This window comes from Tribolium castaneum, chromosome 10, assembly GCF_031307605.1.
Source record: "Tribolium castaneum strain GA2 chromosome 10, icTriCast1.1, whole genome shotgun sequence".
NCBI classification, from domain to species: Eukaryota; Metazoa; Arthropoda; class Insecta; order Coleoptera; family Tenebrionidae; genus Tribolium; species Tribolium castaneum.
In genome coordinates this window covers 2,879,212-2,901,050 of record NC_087403.1, presented here as the reverse complement: position 1 = coordinate 2,901,050, position 21,839 = coordinate 2,879,212, and the positions used below count along the sequence as shown (strand labels likewise).

Sequence of the window (21,839 nt, the reverse complement as noted above, 5' to 3'; positions counted from 1 at the left end):
GTATGAATAAATATTTGCTACGCTTGCGTGGTAGCACTGGTAGCTCTTGTCTGTGTGTGGTGGGGAAGAACGAAGAAGTGCCAAGAAAAATTTAATTGGCGGCTAAAACAACAAATACATATATAATAAAAAACAATGATTGAAAGTAATGAAAATTTATCAGAATCATCTCAAAGCCGAATTGAGCGAAACCGCCAAAAGGCATTAGCAATCAGACAAGCTAAGTTGGTATCTCACCCTAACGCAAAAAGGTTAGTTTTTAAGATTCCAACCAATAAAAAATACAAAAGAATATATTTTTTCTTTAGTACTGCAGTCTCCATCGATAAAACTACAATCAAAATTGGCTCTACTCGATATAAAGATACAGGAGGTGGATTTTTATTAGAAGAAGAACCCGAAAAAGATCTACCCACTGTAAGACCACTAAATTATAATTATAGTTTCCATATCAAAGACCTATAAATTCTTGTTAGGATTCGGAGGCTACAGCTGAACCCCCGGTTGTGGAAGACGATAGACCTAATTGCGTAAAATGCCAGAAGCCAATTGCAACATCGTGGCTTTTCGACAATTTTCTTTATAAGTGTTGTGATTCTTGCAAGTATGCTTTTCACACCTGCGGCAATTTGCCATTTTTTCTAATATCAACTATTGTAGAGATCCAGAGGAGCACAAACTCATTACGAAAACCGAAGCCTTGAAAACATATTTGTTAAAGGACATTGATCTGGAAAAGCGGGAACCTCCTCTCAAATTTATCACCAAGAAGAATCCGCACCATGTTCGATGGGGCGAAATGAAACTGTATCTCCAGCTCCAGGTGCGCATTTTTCTTATATATCTGAGAGCAAACAGTCACAATTTTGTCTTTATACGAATATCCAGTGTTTGCTAAAGAAAGCTCTGTTAAAATTTAATTCGTTGTTAAAAGTTGACAACGCCAATGGACCAACCAGATTGCCTTAATTTGGACACGTGGTCAGTTAATCAGACATTTAATTGCGGATTAAATTAATGCAGCTTTTATAAACAAAGATTTCCATCCATCCGAGTTTTTTTTAAGGGAACCACACTTTCTGTTTACTTTTTTGTATTGAAAATGTTTTATTTAAATTATTGCTGACAGGTGGAAGAGCGGGCACTGGAAATTTGGGGCAGCAAGGAGGCAATGGAAGAGGAGCGTCTGCGACGTGAAGATAAACGTGTTATTTTGAAAGCAAAACGCTATCAGAAGGAACTGAAAGAATTGCGAATGTCAATGAGGAGCAGTTTATACGACAGGACATCAGCTGCTGCCCACGTCCATGAGTTTGGTCCTGAAACGTACAATGAGGAGGAAGATACCTACAGTCGTAGTTGTTTAACGTGTTCATATGTAGAAACTTTTGAAAAAATGTAATGATTTTAATAAAAAAATTCACTTATAAAATATGTATTTACAATAATTACATCAACTTTAAAATAGGTTTCTGTAAGAAAGAAAAGTCAAGTATAATAAATACGCTCAACCTGAGGATCCTGCGTGTGCAAACCTAGCGTTCTTACAAATATTATTAAATAACTAAACGTAAGTACAAAAATGTGTACACTTAAGCTAGCATCACTTTAAATTAGATATCTTTACAAGGAGGAATGTGATACCTATTCTGACTAAATTCTTCAGGTATTGTGGTTGTGGACCTATTATGTCTAAGGTGACTTCTGACTAAATGACCCGCTGTGAGTGCAGCCATGAGAGACAGCTCTCCGGCTAGCACGGTGCCACAGACAATCCGTGCGAGCTGGCTTGCGTTCTCCCCGGGACAGTCTGGGTGCGAGCCCTTGACTCGTAACATCTCTAAGCAGGAGGACTGTGCGGGGAGAACAGTGCCGCCGCCAACAGTCCCAATTTCTATGGATGGCATTGTGCAGGACACGTACAAGTCTTCGCCCGTTTCTCCCCACGGTTCCATTAAAGTCATGCAGTTACTGCTGCCGATGTTTTGTGCGGGATCTTGACCGGTCGCTATGTATATCGCAGTCACTATATTAGCGGCGTGAGCGTTAAACCCACCTATGCTGCCAGCGACCGCCGAGCCGATCATATTTTTCGAGTTGTTCACGTCGACAAGGGCGGGTGTGCTTGTCTTTAATACTTTTTTCACAATCTCAGACGGAATGATCGCCTCGCAGACGACAGACTTGCCTCTGCCTTCGATCCTGTAAACACGTTGCCATTAATTCAAGCCATTTACCTCGCGTGGTTTAGTACCAATTGACGGCTGCCGGCTTCTTGTCCGTGCAGAAATTACCACTAAGACTGAGAATTTCCATTTCGGGGAACTGTTTCTGGACATACTTCAGGGACATTTCGGTTCCTTTCGATACCATGTTCATCCCCATCGCATCTCCCGTCTTTGCTTCAAAGCGGACGAACAAGTGCCGACCTGCGATTTTGATTAACAATTTTGACAGTCTTGCAAATCTGCTACTTGAGTCAAATTGTTGCTTCATGGCTTCGAAGTTTTGTGAGCATTTCATCCAAGACATAGCTTCGCTGCAACAAGATCGATCTAATTAAACTATAAAATTAATTTAAAAAATCCGAAACCACTTTTGTTTCGTTTGGAGTTATAATGGAACAACCTAATACAAATGCACGTGGCTTGATAACACTAGAGACACTATAATTAACAGGTAAATCACGACAGAAAATGTCTTTTGAAGTAATAAAAGTTACACGCCTCGCCTGAAAAATGATTGTGCAACATTATGCGGTAATTTACCGATGAAAAAAGCGAAAATTGCGATATTATGCTGTCCACATATAATAGTCATGGCATGAATGATATCGCAGGTTGTAAGCAAAGGTTAAGTAACTGCAACAGCAGCGAGAATTTTACAGTAAATTCTTGTTTGTTGGAGTTTGAGTTATAGCGACTGAAAACTAAAAAAATATTGTTGTCTTCTCGAATGATTTTTTTCAAAATCATATACAGTTCAACAATGAATTAATAAATAGGCAACTGAAACATTTAGTTTTATTAAAACCAATGTAATAATTAATAAAATATACAGAATGAGTACATTTTAAATTCATATAAATAATAATAATAACTTTTATCAGTGTTCGCACTTGGATTCCACGTATTTATTCTTCGGGATATGTTCGGATTAAAGGGATTCAACTGTACATTGCTGCTAAAATCATCATAAAGTTATGATATTTTTTGTGTTTTGAACGTTAATTTAAAAAAAGCTGTTGCACTTGCTTAATTTAAATACTAAATACTAATTAGTTATTACTATGTGTATAAAAATGGGATTGATGAACTGTAAGAGACTAATATAATAGTGTATTAAAGAAATACTAATTAAAAAAGTTAATTAAAACTACAAGCATAAAATTAAAACAAAATACGTAAATGATATTAGACAGTTTGAAGTATGTTGTGACTGTCTACATGTTTTTGCTTATGTTTGAAAAATAAAAAAGCGTATCCATAAAAAAAATCTGTTCGATCATTTCTGCCAAAACGAAATATTGTCAGTTTTAATAAGATTATTCCATAATTAGTAAAAAGTATTACCTGGCTTTCGTTATAGAGGGAAACCGCACGACTGGCCCTCGAGTCATGCCATCGCTTACAACCCTGCTGGTGACCCCACAGTCCAAAAGCGCCCGACAGCCCCTATTTGTACTTGCGACCAAACACCCCTCGGTGGTGGCCATGGGCACGTAAACATGTCGCCCGTCCAGATTCAGAGGGCCCGCGTAACCAACCGGCACCGGCATGTAGCCGATAACGTTTTCACAACACGCGCCCATTACCTAAGAAAGAATTAATCAATTATATGTGGAGTATTTATATGCAGAAGCCATACTTTGGCGTAATCGTAATTCCTGAACGGCAAATCTGTGAGAGCCTCGGAAAAATTTCCCTCACGAGCCAAAATTTTTCTCCGTATTCCCACTCCGCGTTCGGGATCATCGACAGCCTTCTCTATTTGGTAGGCAGGGATGTGTTTGTTTTTAACGAGTAAAATAACTTCATCATCGCTCAATGCCGCTCCGCCTAAATTCGAATCGTTGTATATTTTCAAACATTCCTCCAGGCTGCGGCATGTTTTCACGGACACGTCGTTTCCCGCTGGTAGTTTCTCGAATTCGGACTCTAAGCGTCCAATGTCTGTTTGTACTTCTTTGTCTTCGCAGGCCGAGTCTTCTTTAGTATTGTTAGTTAGGAAGAAGGACTGGGTTTTGATCAAGGGCATTTTAAATCGATTGTCCTTTTTTCCGGGATCGACACTCTCCGTGGATATGTGAGCGCGGAGTTGCTCGGCCAGTTCTTCCTTATTTTCGAAAAATACGAATTTCACTACTAGGGCCAGAAGGAGGATGAGAATGACAATGTGGTCGGCACTAACAGTGACCCATCTGGAAGATACGTGTGAGGAGCTCTTTAAATTTTGGGTCGCACCGTTACTTACTTCATAATATATTCATGCAAGGTTGTGTCCTCCGTGCGATTTAAAGTCATGTGTTGCTCGACGACTAGAGGTCTAATATTTTCCACGTCATCCTCTTTAAAGGGCCACCGACTAAAACATGCACTTGTAAAACCACCACTGCATCGGTTTAAACTGACTCGTAAAATATTTCCTCTACTATACCCATCGATAATCTTTTTACAAATCTTACAACATAATGGTTTAAAAATAGCAAAAAAAGGTTAAGTGGCTTTGTGAATATTTAAATGCTTCTTAAAAAAGACCCATTCTTTCGGGAACTTCATTCATATTTTACAAACAACCGGAATTTGCATTTACCTGCGAGCATGTACTAGCATCAGCCCTGCTGACATTATCAATTTAACCCTCTGGACCACAGGGTTTGATTTGTGATCTTCCTCCTTTAGGGCCCGCGCGATTAGCGACTGCTTATTACCATAAATATTTGTTGTTCGCGACAACTGCAAATCATAAGTTGAGTACGGTCAAGCACTAGACTTGCGCACCACGCGTAAGTAAAAGTGGATTAATTACCTCTAATATTAATGATAAGCAGGCCGGATAAAATGTCATAAAAACTATATAATTAACTAAAACTGAAAGGCATGCGAAATATGAAAGCATTTCAAGGCGATGAACACCTAAAATAATCACAAAAATCACGCAATTGTCGCTGAGATAAATTCAATCCTACCTGACAGGGTCCCGACGCCAATGACTAGAGTTTCCACGATTGTATCTAAAGTAATTGTTGGTCCCAAAACGGCCATCCCTCGTGCAATGTTGCTTTTAACTTCTTCCTGATTAGAAGCGCTTAAAGCTGACTGAGCCAACATCGCCGCTTTCGATAAATCGATCAGCAGGAGAAAGAAAAACAGTGCATCCCTAGAACATAATTTTATAATTCGAGCTTCGATTTCAGTAACATACAGACTTCAAATCTGATACATCGATCCACAACAGATTCAGGACAGTCGATGTAAAAACGAAACTCGAAAAAACGGTGAATAAACCGGCTATTCCTAAAAATAATACAATTACTTCCACTTAATTTTGACTCACACATTGATTCAAATTTTCGGTTTTTTTGTGCAGCGGAGACGAACAATACTTTCTCCATGTCTCTTAACATTCTTTAACCTTGAATCATTTTCACTTCACTTTCGCCGTTATTTTATTCTAATGTTATGCTTTAATAAGCAGGAGGTGATACCGTTTGCCATTGCAATATTAAAGAGGTCGATTCGGCTGATTTGAATAGTTGTAACCGCCACTGTTTTGTAATGGAAAGGAAATAATAATACTCACCCAAAATATATTTCGATCCTAATTTTTCCAAATTACAAAACTGGTAATAACAGTACAGGACGGCCAAGCAGCGTATTAATGTCATCACAATCAGGTCAGCCGCATTATATTCAGCCTATAAAAATGGACACAATTAGAATTTTAATATTTCATTATTTAAAATCAATTGGTTAGTCAGTAATTAATATTTTAAACACCTGTTCAACATTCAAATTCAAAAACATTCTTTTGATATAGTCCTTTGTTGATTGGGAAACTCGATATAAAAAGCCAATAATAAAATTTCAACTTGTGTGCAAATGTACTTTCTATCAGAGATAATTTTCTGGTGATTCAAAGCAATTAACAGAAATTTAATTAGAAACTTTTACGTTATTTTGAGACAATTGTCTATTAAAAAATGCTGTACCAAAATTTTTTGGTAAACCTAAAGCCTTTAAAATACCAAGCAGATCTTAAAAACATCGACAGGCACTCTTAACTTTCATTGAATCCTATTTCTTATAAGTATGTTTCGAGCCAGTTGAGAGGTTCAGGGCCGCTAATTAGTTCTAATTAATTTTAGTAGAGCCACTCCTTTTGGTTCAGATATGGGTTAAAATAATGCACTTTAGTGAAAACACGTATAAAAGAAATTAATAAATTAATTAAAAAAAGCAACATCTATATTCGCCCACCCGAGAAAAATTGTTAATATTGTTGTTGAAAGTTTATAGAAATTTGCCGGTGTGGTAGTTCGAAAAGATCTAATTAAACGTAACGTGTCGTGCAAACAGTTGCGGCACAACCGAATGGGGCAATAAGACCGTTTGCGATGTTTTAAAATCGTGGCCACTTCATTTCGGGCTTATTAACTGGTATTGTTTCTGCTTAATATTCAATGTTAACGTGCGTCGAAAAACAATAATAGAGAGTTACTTCATCTCTGGTGTAAAAATGTAAATTGGAGCTTTCCCTTTCGACTAGTTATGCAGATGTTAACGTTATAAAATATTTAGCACAGTCCTCTCCATCAGAGATAGTAATATAAAATGTCGAGACGTAAATAGAAGTTGTTGATCGTCGTTTGTTGACATTGGCAGTGAAAGTAAGTTTATAACATAAAAGAAAATAATTCTAGAATAGACGTGATGGATTTAACGACTTAGAGTTAACACACCCACAGAACTTGATTCCTCGACCACAACACCAAAGCACTATGCTTCGGTTTATCCAAAAAGGACAGGATTCAAGTTTTCTCGGACTATCATCCACAAAATCAAAACTTTTCAGATTTCGACATTTGTTGAATGGTGTAAATCAGCATTATTAGCGACAAGCCAAATTATTAAGGGTGAAAAAGTTCAAACAGCGTGCGAGAACTCGCAGTTACTTCGCGTATTTCAACAGAACCTGGTTTACCTTATTTAATAATAATTACCGCACACTTCATAATAATTGCATTATTGCATTGCAGATTGAAAGAAAAATGCGCATCTGTAACCTTGTTGCAGGGTGTAAAATGAACACTTCCCGTATTACTAAATATATACCCACATACACTCACTGGGGTCATGACTATGATCTTTTCGTACCCAGCATGATTATGGTTTCTTATTTTTAATTACTTTTTGTAAAATAGCCATGAGTCCTTGAAGAAAATCCTGCTTCATTGTAATTAGTTTTATGAGTGTTTCCCCATATTCTTTTTTTTTTTTTAATTTTCGAAGCAACAATTACAACTGTCCATGTGATGAAAAAATCCTCGAATATGTTGTAGACGCTACTAAAGCACGTGCAACTGAATTTTTAAGATTATTTGCAATCTATTTTGTAATTTGAATCAAATTTGCATAAACGGTGTGAAATTAAATTAATATATGCAGTTGTAGGTAACATTATCTTTGTTGTGTCTAGTTCGATGTGTTATCGGCTGAAGAAATGATGGGCAAATGCATTAGAGTCCCGGTTGATATTTCATTAAACACAGATCGTGATTTCCATCTGCATTGAATCGATAAAATGTTTAGAGTTTTAAGCGAGGTCAGATATCGTAACTAGAAACCGATTAAATTCGGCGCTGGAAAAAATGCTGCGTCTACCTCTTGCAGACACTCCGCGCAGTATCTGAGGGTGGGCTTCGGGGGTGGTGCCGGATGTTGTTGATCCACTGTCAACATGCATGCTGCAAGGGTAAGTGTGGCTACAATAACTTCCCAGGGATGTGTGGCACAGAATTCCCCATGCGCGCGAAATAATCGTGTCGTCATCGTTTAACAGTCCTGAACCGTCTCCTGGAACACGAGGAAAAATACATATTAAAGGGGCATATTTTAAAGCAATAAAAATGTTTCCATAAAACAATTCCGAAAGCTTTTAAGGGCTTGCTTATAAATCCCGCTGAAACGCAAATTCTATCTAAAATGCTTGCGAGCGATTACTTTATCTCACGATCGACCATCAAAACTGACACCGGAAACAAATATGGAATCGGGAATTCCGCTCTTCGTATTGAATTTTTATTATTTCTTTTTGCATCTTATTCAATCGGGTTGAACTCGGCGAAAATTCGCATGGAGACATTCCAAGCGATTAAAAATAATATGAAGTTTTAAATACGCATAAAAAGAAGCAAAGCAGACACAACATGAACGCTGGAAAGGAAAAATTCAGGCACTTGTGAGACCAAGTGCGAAATTTTAATACCTCGGAGCTGCCGAGAAGAGAGACCTTGACAGACGTTATAAAAGTGTTGCAAGCATTTGTGCAATACGAAATTGACAGTGAAAAAATCCCAAATTATGATGTAGGTAATGAGAACGAATTATGAAACATATAGAGGTAAATGTCAAATTGCCGAAACATAGTAAGGCATTTGACATTGAGACGGTTTTTCTATTGATTGAGCCCGAAATAAGACGAGATTTCATTAAATTAATTTCATTATGCACAAAGGGCCGAGTGTTGATAAATTGAGTCGGTAATTAATGAATGTCAATAGATTACAACAACAAAATATGTTCATAAATTAATTGATCTTTAGAGAAGTAGATTCCATTAGCTGATGTCAAAATCAATAGCTACAAATTGGCGCAGAGCCTTTCTATAGAGTCAAACTCCATACGTGCCTGACACAATTTTAACATCGTAAAAACACAATTATCTTTTTTAATGACTACAGCAGCAGCGTTCAGCGACACTGTATTATGCGATATTATTAAATAAAACGTCAAATATCGCATTTTTGACGCGAGAAAATATTTCAACCCGGCTCCTAGAAAATACAAATGTCTGTCGTGTTCCTTTGTGTTACTCACGAACAAATTACTCCACAAATGAAACTGCTAGCGACCAACGTTTCAATAATTTTCACTTGATTCAAAATTAAGCACATACAGTTAACCACATTCTTGCGATCACTACGTGGACCGTTATTCAAATTCATTTTGTCATTTTAGACTTGCATCACACTTATCTATCTCTAATAACTCAGATTAACACTGTTATTTAACAGCATAGATAACTTATCCGCTCTAAAATATTAAAATGACCCCGACCTGTTCACGTTCAGCTTAAAACCAGAAAGAATGTGCTTTTTATGTTACAATAAGCAGATAATTTCGACGCCAAACTCAAATTGGAAATGAACTACAAGCTAATTATATATCCTATAAACCACAAAGGTTGTTGCAATTTTAGAGACTAGTAAATATCAAATAAATCATTACTTATTATTAATTTTCTGCACTCACTTTCGAGTAAAAGTTGAATGAAAAAGACAAATCATAATTAAAGTAATGGATTATTCACATTAAAATTTTCCACTGAACACACTAACGTACAAAACCAAAAAATCGCAAAAAGCTTTGGTAAATAATTCTTGAAAGCGTTTCAAGATTGATTAAAACATTGAAGGTATAATACCAATATTAAAATGGAAATACAGGATTACAGATAAGAACATCAGACACATCACCTTATACTCATTCCGGTGATTAAGTCGCGGGATAAAAGTCCATGATCATTCAAGCGAACAAAACTGAAATTTAAAGTTTTAAAACTGTCGTCTTAAAGTGAGCGTGAATTGGAAACGAAACTGAAAAATCTGTATCATAAATAAAAGATATTACAAAACGTATTGCCAAACAAGATTCACGTAAATCTGGGCTTCGACCTTGACGACATAGAAAATGCATAATGCAATCATGTTGTCAGTGACTTTGATAAAAATAATAGAAGAAACGGCAACAATCTCCAACCTCAAAACATATTTAACAATAAAATTAAGCACATTATTAATTGACGTGATATTAAGCGGCTGAATATGATGCCAGTGTCAATGTCAAAATGTTGAAATCCACCTTTTGGAGTGTAGAAGTCGATACAAGACCGACTTTTGGTGGATCTCTCTGTACAATCCTGCTGAAGGATTTTAAAGGAGTACAGTCGCCAAACGAGGTTTTCTTTTGTAATATTTGCGAAATGAATTATCTCTAATAATACTTGAAACGCTGGAAACAAACGCCAATTGGTTGCATAATTTTCAATGTCTTTGTTACTAATGTTGACAAAGTGAGCATCCTGGGGAGTCCTGATGTATATGGGACCCCAACTTATAGCGCAATAGTGGAATATCAGTCAAGGTTGGCTACTTTCTCTCAGCGGCCAGTGCCCCGACTAACACTTTTATTAATCACGAATTATCATAATGATAAAAATTATGATCAATAACAAACATCATGCAATCCGAAAACATTTATTAACTGGAATCTCTAGTAGAAGAGAAATAAAACTTCAACCGAAAGTGAAAAATACTCAACGGATGGCCGCGTAAATAAAAATAAAACTTTCGAATGCTGATGAATAAGAACAATATTTAAAAAATAACGTCGTTGCGTTCAAGAACATTATTGTGTTGAAAGGGAAACCGAAAACTTTCATTCGCGAGTTTTCTATCGCCGAGCTTCTACAACAAAACCAGCTCTTTTCCAGTCTTCGGCGATAACAATTTTTCAGCAGCACAGTTGTGCACAAATGTAAAATTGTTATTTCGACTGCGGGGAAAATCCAGATTAAGAAAATGAAAGTTAAACTCCACCGAGATTTATCATTGTCGTTTCAGAAGTAAAATGATAAAAAATAACATCACGTTTGGAATGAGCTGTATTCTTTCGTCTCTAAATTCCTACATTTCGTTAAAGAAATTTATTAATCCAAATGTTTCTGGGACGTGTTTATGTGGACGTCCTAAAATAAGATTTACAATATAAATCGCAACTAGACGTACCTACACCCGTATTTATGCCCTAGTTTTGTCATTACAGTAAATTTTCCAGAACAGTGACAAACGGGACGTAACTCCTATATTTTTATCAGCTAGTGCTATAAACCGCAAATAACATATCGACGCTCCTTAAAATGGATGCAAACAGCCGATGTGTCTTACACAATTATGAATATCTTTCGAAATTATCGTGTGAAGAATAAAAAATAAAATTCTTGTCGAACATGAAAATGTTAATTAAAAGCGGCGAAATAATATTATTTGGCTAGTTTCATAGGCAGCCAGAGGCGCATCCGTCTAATAGGATTACCACAATTAATGGAAACATCATGGAAACGGATTTGTGATGGCTAATAAATAACAATATTGCATTTTCGATTTCGGGGTCAAAGACCAATTTAATAACACAACTGCTTCGCAGCAGATCCACGACGTTATATTAAAATTTAGCGATCTTCGTATATGTAACTAGAAACTGCACAAACATTTAATTACTCGACGGAATTTCAAACTGCACAGGAATTTTTAAACAGAGCGAAGGGTTAGCTTTCCACTTAATTAGTCTGTCAGAGGAAATCTTAATATAGCCCAAAAATCTGCCTCATTTTCATTTTTCGATTAGCTTGCGTGAATGCAACAAGAATTTCGGTAGTTTCTACGTTCCAAACTGGAATTAACGTTGTAAATGATGGTGTATTGCGAAAGTGTTTCATGGCGCGGATGAATTAAAATAAAAAACAGACCAGTAAACAAATAGGCTCTGGAAAAAATAGAACGGTTCCCACTGGAAACTATTTTTACAGAGAAAAACCGTTTCGTGGAAATCATGATAACAAATAACAAAATCCCAACAGACAAACACTGTAATCCAAATACAGTTGGTGCGTTAAAGACCATTGCAGGATTTGATTAATAATAAACAACTATGTCTGTTTTGCCGATTTCCACTTCCGAGAAAATTGATTTAATTCAAGAATTGCAAGTTACAAAATTTTAAAATAACCTTGTGTGTGCTCCAAATCAATTCTGATTTGATTTATTGTAAATAGTTTATATTTGAGAAGAGTTATCGTAAAAGCCCATTCCGCTAACAACTTTTCGGCCTTCGTTAATTTTAGAGTTTTATTTATGATTTAGTCGCTTTACACAATTCTCCCAGACTGAGAATTTTTAAAATTCTTGTTAATCGCACCAGAGTTTCAATCAATTTATGTCGCTTGAATTGCTAAGAATGAGGACCTTTACTTAATTAAATATTTATAAATCAGTGCTTTGTAATTAGCTAACGTAAGAATGGTGTAATGCGGTGCAACAAAAATTGTGACTCCTTGCATGATAATGTGTAAATAATGTATTATTTGTAGGAATCTTGTAAACTGAAAAATATAATTATCTACAAGTTGTAAGTGTACATTTTAAATGTAAATACGTGTACGAGTGTCAAAGTATACAAAAAAGTATCTCTGCACGTACTAACGTAAATAAAATAACGCACGCGGTGACAAGGAACCAGCCATTCAAACTTTCAATTTTTAACCTTCTGCAGTTCCTTTTATTCTTAACTTTACTTAATAGCATTTCATAATATTTACTAAACTCCGCAACACGCTAAAGGTCTCATGTAAATACACATTAGGTATGAAAAAGCCTTCATGATCCCCAGCATGTAAGCTAGAAGCTTTTCCAAAGAATTCAATACCCAAATCGATGTTTTCGTTAAATTGTAATTCGTACATAATGAGAGTCAACTTCGCAACATGTTCCAGTTTCAGACAAAGTAATTAAAAGAAAAAGGAAAACAAAACAAAAATGTCTAATGAGCGACAATTTATGTTTTTTCATTGAAAGAAGTAGGTTATTAAATTAAAAGAAATGAAAACGTAGAACTACTGGACTATTAAATTATTAAAAGTGAAAATTTGTCTGTTAGTAAAACTACAACAAACCAACTGCAGACGTCTACATAATATAATTCTTAATTAAAAAAGGAATATAATTAGGGAAAGGATTAATCAAAAAACTCGACAGTTTCGTTTGTGACAACTCATCACTTTAGCATTAATGTTAATTGTTAGAGCTGAGAAAGTACAACTTATCGTGCGTTTGTTTTTTAAATAAATAAGTAATTGTTAAAACAAAAAACACCATTACAAAGGCGCTGGTGAAGTTATTTTTAATTTAAAAACTCGATCTTTTGTCTTTTGTTTTTCGGATTTCAATATTATCTCCGATTGACGACTTGAAATTCCTTAAATTGTGCTCATCCTTTCATCTGTTTAAAATCGATTAAAATATTATTGTTAACGACCCGGGTGATTTCTCGTTAACAAAGTAATTGCTTCCAATAAATCACCAAGTAATTAAAGAATTTTCGATTTTTTTAAGAACTCAGTTCGTATAAATAAATTTAAAAAAATAGTTGAATGCAAACTAAAATTTTGGTAATAACTTATTTACCTGGAAATCAACAAGTTTGCGATTCACTTTAATTTCCAAGAGGAGCACGAGTTTTCACTGACAGCGAGAGTGGTGGCACTAGCACATCCGAGAAGGTGAGGACTGACTGATATCCAATTCTCTCTTTCACAAAGCATAGCTTTGGTAAAGGACCTCGTTTAGTTGTTCGGCTTTATTCGGAAATGCAAGTATCAGGATAAACACCATCCTTCAGGATTCGTGAAACATGTATCAAAATTAAAAGAGAATTAATGCTGTTTGAAATGCACAGGGCACCAAGTCAAGAAGCGCGCCTAAATAAATTGTCGCGTGTTTTGATGCGTTTCTAAGACAGCAAATTATTCATTTGCCTATTTCAGCAATCCTCACAATCGTTTCTTAAAGAAGTGTCAGCCACAAAAATGATGACAGTTTACATTATCAACAAAATCAACATAAAATGTAATTTCATACGTCATACATTTCTAGAAAGGCTAATTATAAAAGCACGAAGACTGAAACGGTTTCAATTTCCAGAGTCTAATATTTTTAACGTTTTTTCGAACTAAACTCCGAAAACCTTTTGTCTCCGGACGCACCTTGTAACAGTTTAATCAAATTAAAAAGAAAAAGAAATTTTAAATTGAATAAAATAGTAATAATACTTATTAAACTTTATTAGCCGAGTAAAACCAGTCGGTTTGATTGTTTTAATTGATTCATTAAACATTCTTATTAGCTCCATTTTAATTAAAGAAATCACTCTTTTAAATATGAAATTCTAGTCCACTTGATAGTACACGAGTTGTATTGAATTCCAGGACTCTGGGGAATTCCTTCATTCAACAATTAATGACAGCAAACAAATTTTTCGGAATGATTTAAGAGTTCAGAAAGGTCAAGTTATCAAATAACTATCAACAATTTGGAACGCAACTGAGAAAAGACCTATTTCTATTTTTTTTTTTTAGATTTGATACAGTTTTTGAACACCTTTTTGGGTGCGTTTTCCCTCAAAGCCATGTAATTTAAGCATGTAATACATATGTATCACCAAATCGCAGCATCAAAACAAACCAACAATCTGCGAAACTAACCACATTTCAAATACAATCCTTCTCTTGAAACAGATAGTTGAGGTTTCCTCGTTTCCTTTGACGATAACCGTATTTTGAATTTTTGTTCGGACTCGTGCGTCAGCCGTTTCGAATACCTATATGGTTGTCAAGTGTTATTTCTTCAGGTTACTCATCGAAATTCGGACCATGCCCAACCATTTCTTTCTCTATGAAGACACATTTATGCAAAATGAAGACTAACTTAACATTCCACCCACTATTCTATTTTCTGAAGGTCGCACAGTTTCCGTATTGCAGAAAAATACACAAGAACAAAATTAGCTGAATTCCTTGTATTTACATGACAAATGCCGTGTTAAACATAAATCTATTGTCATGTATATATGCACATCTTTCAATACAACTCACTATTACTTGGAATATAACTTAATTAAATATTTGAACACGTAAAGGTAAAAAGTGAACACCTAAAGCCCTTACAAAAATATTGGTTGATTCACATTTGAGAACAAAATAGGTGTCAGTATCCTCCGACGCCGCACTAATGACTCGCCTTGTGAGTAAGTATCTTGTAAAATCAGAGCAATTACGCTCATGTTCATGGTCAGAAATGGCCTGTTGAGAAGAATTTAGCACAAAATCTTGTCAGTAAATAACACATTTACGATTTACTATATAGAGTTTAAGTGTCTTCGAGAGCTTTTAAGTGCCTAGACTTAATTTTACTACAAGTTTATGAGGTTGTTTAAAAATAAACATGAAGCTTCTGTTTAATGTGAACCCACAAATAATAATAAATATGTGTGTAACAACTAAAAAGCAATAACTCAACATTGGATTCAAAAGACCTAACTCGAAAGCGCAAAATGCCTGGATTAGAACGCATAAATTAAACTTCATGTGAAAAGAAGGAAACAGTTATTAGTTGCCAGAATCTCAGAAATTTCTGAGAGCACATAAACACCCGACCCGGCGAATATAAATATATGTATGTTACACTGAAAATTCGAAATCTCTTTGTACCCAAAACCCAATGCAGTCGTTTGGGTTTGAAATAGGTATTTTTTTTAATTGCATAATCTCACAAAATTCGCACCGTCACGTGTTATTAAATTATTACAAAACTCCCCAAGGTGATGATGGAAATGTACGAACAAAATCGAGAGCAAATGCAGCGATTTTTTGATTGTCGCATCTGCATTTTACTGTCATTAGACCAATCCCTTGACATACAATCACTCTTGTAACATAGGTAACAGTGTTAATTAGGTACAAGTGTCACAATGGCTTCGGAATTGCAATTATTGCAAACAATGTTTCTGCAAATATCCGAATTAACCAAGAATTCACACGTTTTAAAAACGTAAAATGCAAAAACACACTTATAATGGGAACTATTATTATCTAACCGTACATGTTGCTAAGTTTGTTATTAGAGTTAAATTTAAAAACCTTTCTGTTCCAGGTGTTAAAATTTTAATTTAGTTTGCTAAATAATTGCTTTTATATTAAAACGCAAAGCAGACTCATGATTTACCGCGAAATGGTAATTTTAGAAGCAAAGGGATAACTTGCTAATAGCCGATTTTTAAAAAACATTTTTTATTTCCAGAAGGAAAAGTGTTCTTAGGCCTCTCATTCAGAAGGTGTTATTTTTAAAAGTCATGCTAATAGCTCCATTTTTTTAATAAGATTACTTTCTTTTTTAATTACTTTCGTTTCGTTAAATTAATAAATTGATAAAGTGTCCCCACCTGTAATTTTTAAATGAAAGTCTAGCAAAAGCTCTGGATAAAATTGAGAAATTTAAAAATCTTTACGCAACATAACACCCGGTTCGTGCTTTTGCTAGGTACGTTACTGATTGTCCTTTATTGCTTTGTAACAGACAGTCATGAGTTTCTTATTTTATAATTCACATTAGAATTGAATGCTTAATATTAATATCTTCTATTTGATTTCCCCAAAGTGTTTTTTTTCGAAAATATCGAGCTTTGGACTTCACAGGTAATCAATTATTTAAGCGATTAAAACAATATTTGACACTGTGTTTTGGGATTTGGAACCATGACAATGAACTCCTTACTGAATAACCGATGCAAAAATTCACACGAACGAATTTTGTCAAGTTGAGGATAACTCAAAGCGACGTAAAATCGATAGTGCCATATACAGAGAGGTAGTCAAATTATTGCACACTTATCAAATTTGCATATCCGCGACCTCATTGCACCGCGTATACTTTATAACTCGTTTCCCCGGTCTAACGAATTGTGATAAATGTAGCATTTCTGTTGCTAGCAAAAACTAATTGTAAATGTGAAACTGTACTTCGTTCGGTACTTCATCAATGTAGCCGTTGTGTTTACGATAAGAGGAGCCATACTGGGAACTTCCGGCCGCTCTTCTGGTACATTGTGGCTAAAATCATTACAGCATTCACACCCCCGCTGTGTTAGTTTGGATATAACACACGTGCAAGTTTTTTGCTACAGCAGTTGGAAAAGCAAAGAATACGAGAGAATTCCGAAACTCGCACCGATTAGCTAAATTTTTTACCTTGAGCTACTGCCGTAAACTGTTGCTCAAGTCGCATTTTAATATTTTGCCCACCAAGATTATTGTAGAAAAATTTAGCTGTGTTAATTTACATACTTTTGAAAGACTTTTGCGTGTCATGCAAGTTTTTGCAAAACATATTTTTTCATGTTTCATGTTTAACTGACAGTGATACAAAATCGATTTTCTATTTCCGCAGGAAGAATTTGTTCTGGCAAGAAAAACGTCTTAATATTGCTGTTACCAGATGTCCACACAGTTAACAAATTTAACAGTCGTCGTGAACTTGTCAGAAATGAACGAGATATGAATGTTAAATAACTACAATAACGTAATTTCATTCATAGAATAATTAGTCATTTCTCTAATGATGCAGCAAAGAATCTAACCAAGCTGAATTATAATGCTGACCAAGCCAATTTAAGAAGAAAATTAGGGCATTTAATTACAATTTACGAAGAATGTAAATTAGGCCGAATAAAATCCTCGTTAGACCAGCTTCGAAATCCGAAACGACTTCAGATAATAATGTTATCCGAACATATTAAGTCAAATCAGTTACATTTGATATCGTCGAGCTTGCTTCCGACGGAAATAAAGCAAAACTGACCCTTCATGGCTTAATTTATATAACTTGAGCTGGGGTGAGTTGAGATATCACGATTATCCGACTGACTTCCACCGACATTTTTTGCTTGTTCAGGAAATGGCGGAATTGTGACAATTTCGACACAAAAATTATTTTTCATATAAAATAATGAATGCGTTGTACGTGATATTTTATTGGATCATATCGTAAATGTTGTGCTATAAAGCAGTGGTTTACTAGCCGTATTAACATTATGCTACTATATTGAATCACCGTTAATTTAAAACCCTGCCAATAATGATACCTCTATTACTGCGAACAAAACCAAGCACGTAAAAATTACTGGCATCGGCTGTGAGCAAAATAATTACGTAACATCTTGTAAATGCTTTAAAGAATTTAAAATTTGTGTCCATTGTGAAACATCCAATAATAAACAACTCAAAGAAATTTTTGAGAAAGAGAAATCCGAGTCTGACTGCATTTCCATATTTTTTCGGTTCGACAGTCACACCACCGAATAACTCCACATATTTTTGATTGCCTAAGCAAACTAATTTATGTTGCAAGTCAAGCGCATTTACTGTCTACCGAACTGTCTACCAAAACTATGAGATGACTATTGGCATTTCTAATTATAAATCCACAAACGCACATGCTGTAACACAACTTTCAAAGTGAAGTTTGTTGTTACAACAAATTTAAAAATAAGTTTATGCACCGCCAAGTCCCAAAATTGAAACACTGTTTCTAAGTAAAATAAAACGATAAAAGTACAGATTATGTGGAAATGTGAAACGTTTTAAACTTTTTCGTGTTTAGTTTATTTTGTGCAGAATGTTTTGGAAATTAAACAAATTACGCTGGGAAAACCCATGTCTCTCAGTTAGATCACTTACAATGACTAAGACACAGCCTCATCATCAAAGAAAGTTGTGTTTTCCAGCTCTGCTTTACTGATTACGCTTATTAAAATTTATTACTTTTCCAAAAACCAGGCATGATGTTGCCTACAGGACAAAATGCTAAATCATTTCCCGGCGTAAATTTGTGCTCCTCCCACCTTTTTCATCGACACCTGACGCCTATTGATTGATACTGTCGAATACGGGTTAAAAATTTTGTTTCCTGTAATGTTATTTCATTAATCCCATAATATCCGGGTATTACGCTGCGTGAAAAAATGCGGCTGACAAAAATTTCCACCGAACTCAGTTTAATGTAACATATGAGTGCTTATGCAGAAAATGGTTTTTAATCTGAATAATCGCAATAAGTTTGTTATAACATCACTGAAATTGTTTTATTTTTCTATTCACTCTAATCTGCGGTTACGTATCATTCGACACAAGTTATGTACCAGGAATTGCAATGTTTTTATGTAATTCACTGTTTTCCTATAATGGGCTTCAAAGCGTGGTAATAGAGACAGATGTAACAATTGATTATATAAAAACTAATAATTATTGTTTTGACAAAATTATTTTCGGCTGTCGGAAACATTCATCATGATAAGCTGATAATGAAAGCTCCAGTCTTGACATTGAACTCGGTCCATTAAAAGCGACATTCAGATCTTTTTTACTCCACCAATAACTAGTCATTCTATTCATTCAAAATTATATGCCCGGATTGGTATGTAAATCAGGAGTGTGTTCCTTTCGCGCCATAATAAAATTTGAGAAAAATTATGTGTGTGTTATCTAGAGATGTAACACCAGTCATCTATGCTGTTTCCGGGTTTTACAGTCGTAACCTACCGGCCGCACTAATAGCCAGATTATCTAATTATTCCACTAGTTACATAGCATGGTCTAGGAACGTAAGATATGATATTAAAATATCAACTGCCAAAACCAGAGAACAAGGAATAACAATTACATAAAACTGCGGAATTAAGCGATGTTGTAACAGGCCCATCCTTAAATTCGTGGCCATTATATAAAATGCACGTGTCCGTTATTGGGAAACTGAATCGACATTTTCCGGAACGAAAATTATTCAACAAAATTCGTTGCATAAAAAAATTTCATATCCTTTTTTATATTCTTCCCTGGTACGACACTGATAGTGTTACGATTTCACTTTTTAATTTCATTTTCAGCATACGAAAGTGACAGCAAATATGATTCGAAGCAAATAGTCTTTCTTTTTAAGTGAATCTTCTTGTCTCTATCCGGTGAAAAAGGCACTAAGTCGCTTTAAAACCTTTAATCCGCCTACAGCTATTTTCTGTAGATAAATCTTCCAAGTAGGTCATGAAAGTGATATAACGTAATTAAAAGAAATCTTTCCTCTTACGTTTTTAGTTCAAGTTTATAATTATCGTGAGTGACCTGCCACGTAATGCACTAACGGCTAACCAATTTAAACAGCCGATACGAAGATCCAGCTCGTAATAAGCCAACAGAATTATGTTCAACTATTTAAACAACCGGATTGCGTGTTTACATTCTGATTCCTCAAATCAAATAAGCGCCCAACCGCAGTCTCTTACACAGTAAAATAAAAATAAAAAGACAAAACAATCAATACGCAACTAAGTAAATATCTATGAAAATTTATTCACTCACTATTCTTACAAAAAATCACAGTAGGTTCCTTTGATAGTGTTTAACTTAAAAGTTAAACACTTAATTAACATGAAAACAGACACAGAAATGGCATTTTTATAGCCGTTAAGCAAGTGAAAAGCTGTTAGAATTTGGTACTTTCAAAGGAAATTTTTAAACAACACCGCATAGGTAGGTACCGAGATATTGAAAAAAATCACAAAAAAAAATATAAAAAATAATAATTTTTTATATTATTTTTTACTTATATTATTTTTATATAAAAAATAATATTAAATAAATAATAATATTAAATATTTTTTATTTATATTATTTTTATATAAAAAATAATATGATATTTGATTTTGTATAAATTTCGTCTCTTGTACAAAAACAGTAACCAGTTTTGGTGCAATAAATAAAAATGCGTTCTGTCTGTTGTTCGGACAGGATTCGTCTGTGCTTCCATTTTAGGTTCAAGTATGCGGTCGACAATTAAAATTATATAACCCCGGTCCTGGGTCGCCTTTATTCACAAAATTATGTAATCTTCATAAAGAAAGTGAAATAAAATTCATATTTCGCAATAGATTCGATTTTTCAGACCTACAGCCGGTGAATTTGAAAGCAGGAAGCCTACTTTCTTAGTATTCTGATGAGTTTTTTAAAAATAACCTGCTTAACCCAGACTTATATTGTATGGTTATTTAAATTCTACAGCTCAGAAGTGACTTCCTGCATTCGAAGAAGGATTATAAAATAGACTATGAGTAAATGAAAACAAACATTTGATGTTCGAAGTGAACTTAACCTCAAATGTCAAAATTAAGGACAAATGTGACGTCAATAACACGTGTTCGTATGAAGTGCACAATTTTAGTCACCGGTTTCAGCTTTTAAGTTATTGTTATGACTTAAAATTATGTAACTTTTAAAAAATAAAAAAACTCATCGACTTACCTGTATTTTTGTGTAATGACATGCAACAAATATTCAACGGCGCCTTAAATTTCTAGTATTTCCCCGACACTAACTTTTTAACAAAATTAACAATTAAAGATGAGTTATGAATGAAATCAATGTTGATATTAAATTTAAAAAATTGTGAAATTAAATAATTCACTTTAAAAAATTACAAAATAAATATGCATTTAACAAAATTTGATGACTAAACGACTGAAACCACTAAAACTGAACCAAAAGTCAAGTGCCCAGCAACATACTTGTTTCTAATTGAGTATCGCGACATCTATTGTTGTAATATTGGAACAGCAACTGAGTGTTACAGATTTCTAGATTATCTAAAAAATAAACCTTTGGCAACCATTTAAGAGAGGGAGCCGTGTAACTTTATAAAAACAAAAAATATTAAAAATTAATATAACCATTAAATTTTTTTGAGTTTATCACATAAATTATATATATTATATATATATTATATATTATATATTATATATTATATATTATATATTATATATTATATATTATATATTATATATTATATATTATATATTATATATTATATATTATTTATTATATATAATATATTCTTGTATAAC

The 21,839-nt window shown here is 34.4% G+C and overlaps 2 protein-coding genes across 4 annotated transcripts; one reads left to right on the top strand and one right to left on the bottom strand.

The window, feature by feature from the left end:
• The first annotated feature begins 32 nt into the window (after positions 1-32).
• Xpac (Xeroderma pigmentosum group A-like) lies at positions 33-1,432 on the top strand. The gene is made up of 5 exons (XM_968789.4): positions 33-251; positions 309-417; positions 477-604; positions 661-823; positions 1,130-1,432. The coding sequence occupies exons 1-5, from the start codon at positions 136-138 to the stop codon at positions 1,400-1,402; spliced, it is 789 nt and encodes a 262-aa protein (XP_973882.1). The 5' UTR covers positions 33-135; the 3' UTR covers positions 1,403-1,432.
• On the bottom strand, positions 1,420-21,485 carry Hmgcr (HMG Coenzyme A reductase). 3 transcript variants are annotated; one of them, XM_064359561.1, is made up of 12 exons: positions 21,241-21,485; positions 7,884-8,075; positions 5,803-5,917; positions 5,429-5,516; positions 5,189-5,379; positions 5,029-5,135; positions 4,813-4,955; positions 4,474-4,584; positions 3,868-4,420; positions 3,573-3,814; positions 2,255-2,539; positions 1,420-2,202 (listed from the first exon to the last, which is right to left on the bottom strand). In XM_064359561.1, exons 2-12 carry the CDS (start codon positions 8,049-8,051, stop codon positions 1,614-1,616), a joined length of 2,592 nt encoding a protein of 863 aa, XP_064215631.1. In that variant the 5' UTR covers positions 8,052-8,075; positions 21,241-21,485; the 3' UTR covers positions 1,420-1,613. The 3 variants fall into 3 exon arrangements, with proteins under 3 accessions (XP_064215631.1, XP_008193331.1, XP_973850.1); XM_008195109.3 differs by lacking the exon at positions 21,241-21,485 and adding an exon at positions 13,523-13,656; XM_968757.4 differs by lacking the exon at positions 21,241-21,485 and adding an exon at positions 9,099-9,253.
• Positions 21,486-21,839: the final 354 nt, after the last annotated feature.

What these genes read in the sequence shown, in the direction of transcription:
- Xpac (XM_968789.4), top strand. Translation starts at nt 136, where the DNA reads ATGATTGAAAGTAATGAAAATTTATCAGAATCATCTCAAAGCCGAATT. An exon ending in TCTCACCCTAACGCAAAAAG is followed by an intron (nt 252 to 308) that starts GTTAGTTTTTAA and finishes TTTTTTCTTTAG; the next exon opens with TACTGCAGTCTCCATCGATA. An exon ending in CCGAAAAAGATCTACCCACT is followed by an intron (nt 418 to 476) that starts GTAAGACCACTA and finishes AATTCTTGTTAG; the next exon opens with GATTCGGAGGCTACAGCTGA.
- Hmgcr (XM_064359561.1), bottom strand. Translation starts at nt 8,051, where the DNA reads ATGACGACACGATTATTTCGCGCGCATGGGGAATTCTGTGCCACACAT. An exon ending in AGGATCGAAATATATTTTGG is followed by an intron (nt 5,517 to 5,802) that starts GTGAGTATTATT and finishes TATTATTTTTAG; the next exon opens with GAATAGCCGGTTTATTCACC. An exon ending in AAGCCGGCAGCCGTCAATTG is followed by an intron (nt 2,203 to 2,254) that starts GTACTAAACCAC and finishes ACGTGTTTACAG; the next exon opens with GATCGAAGGCAGAGGCAAGT.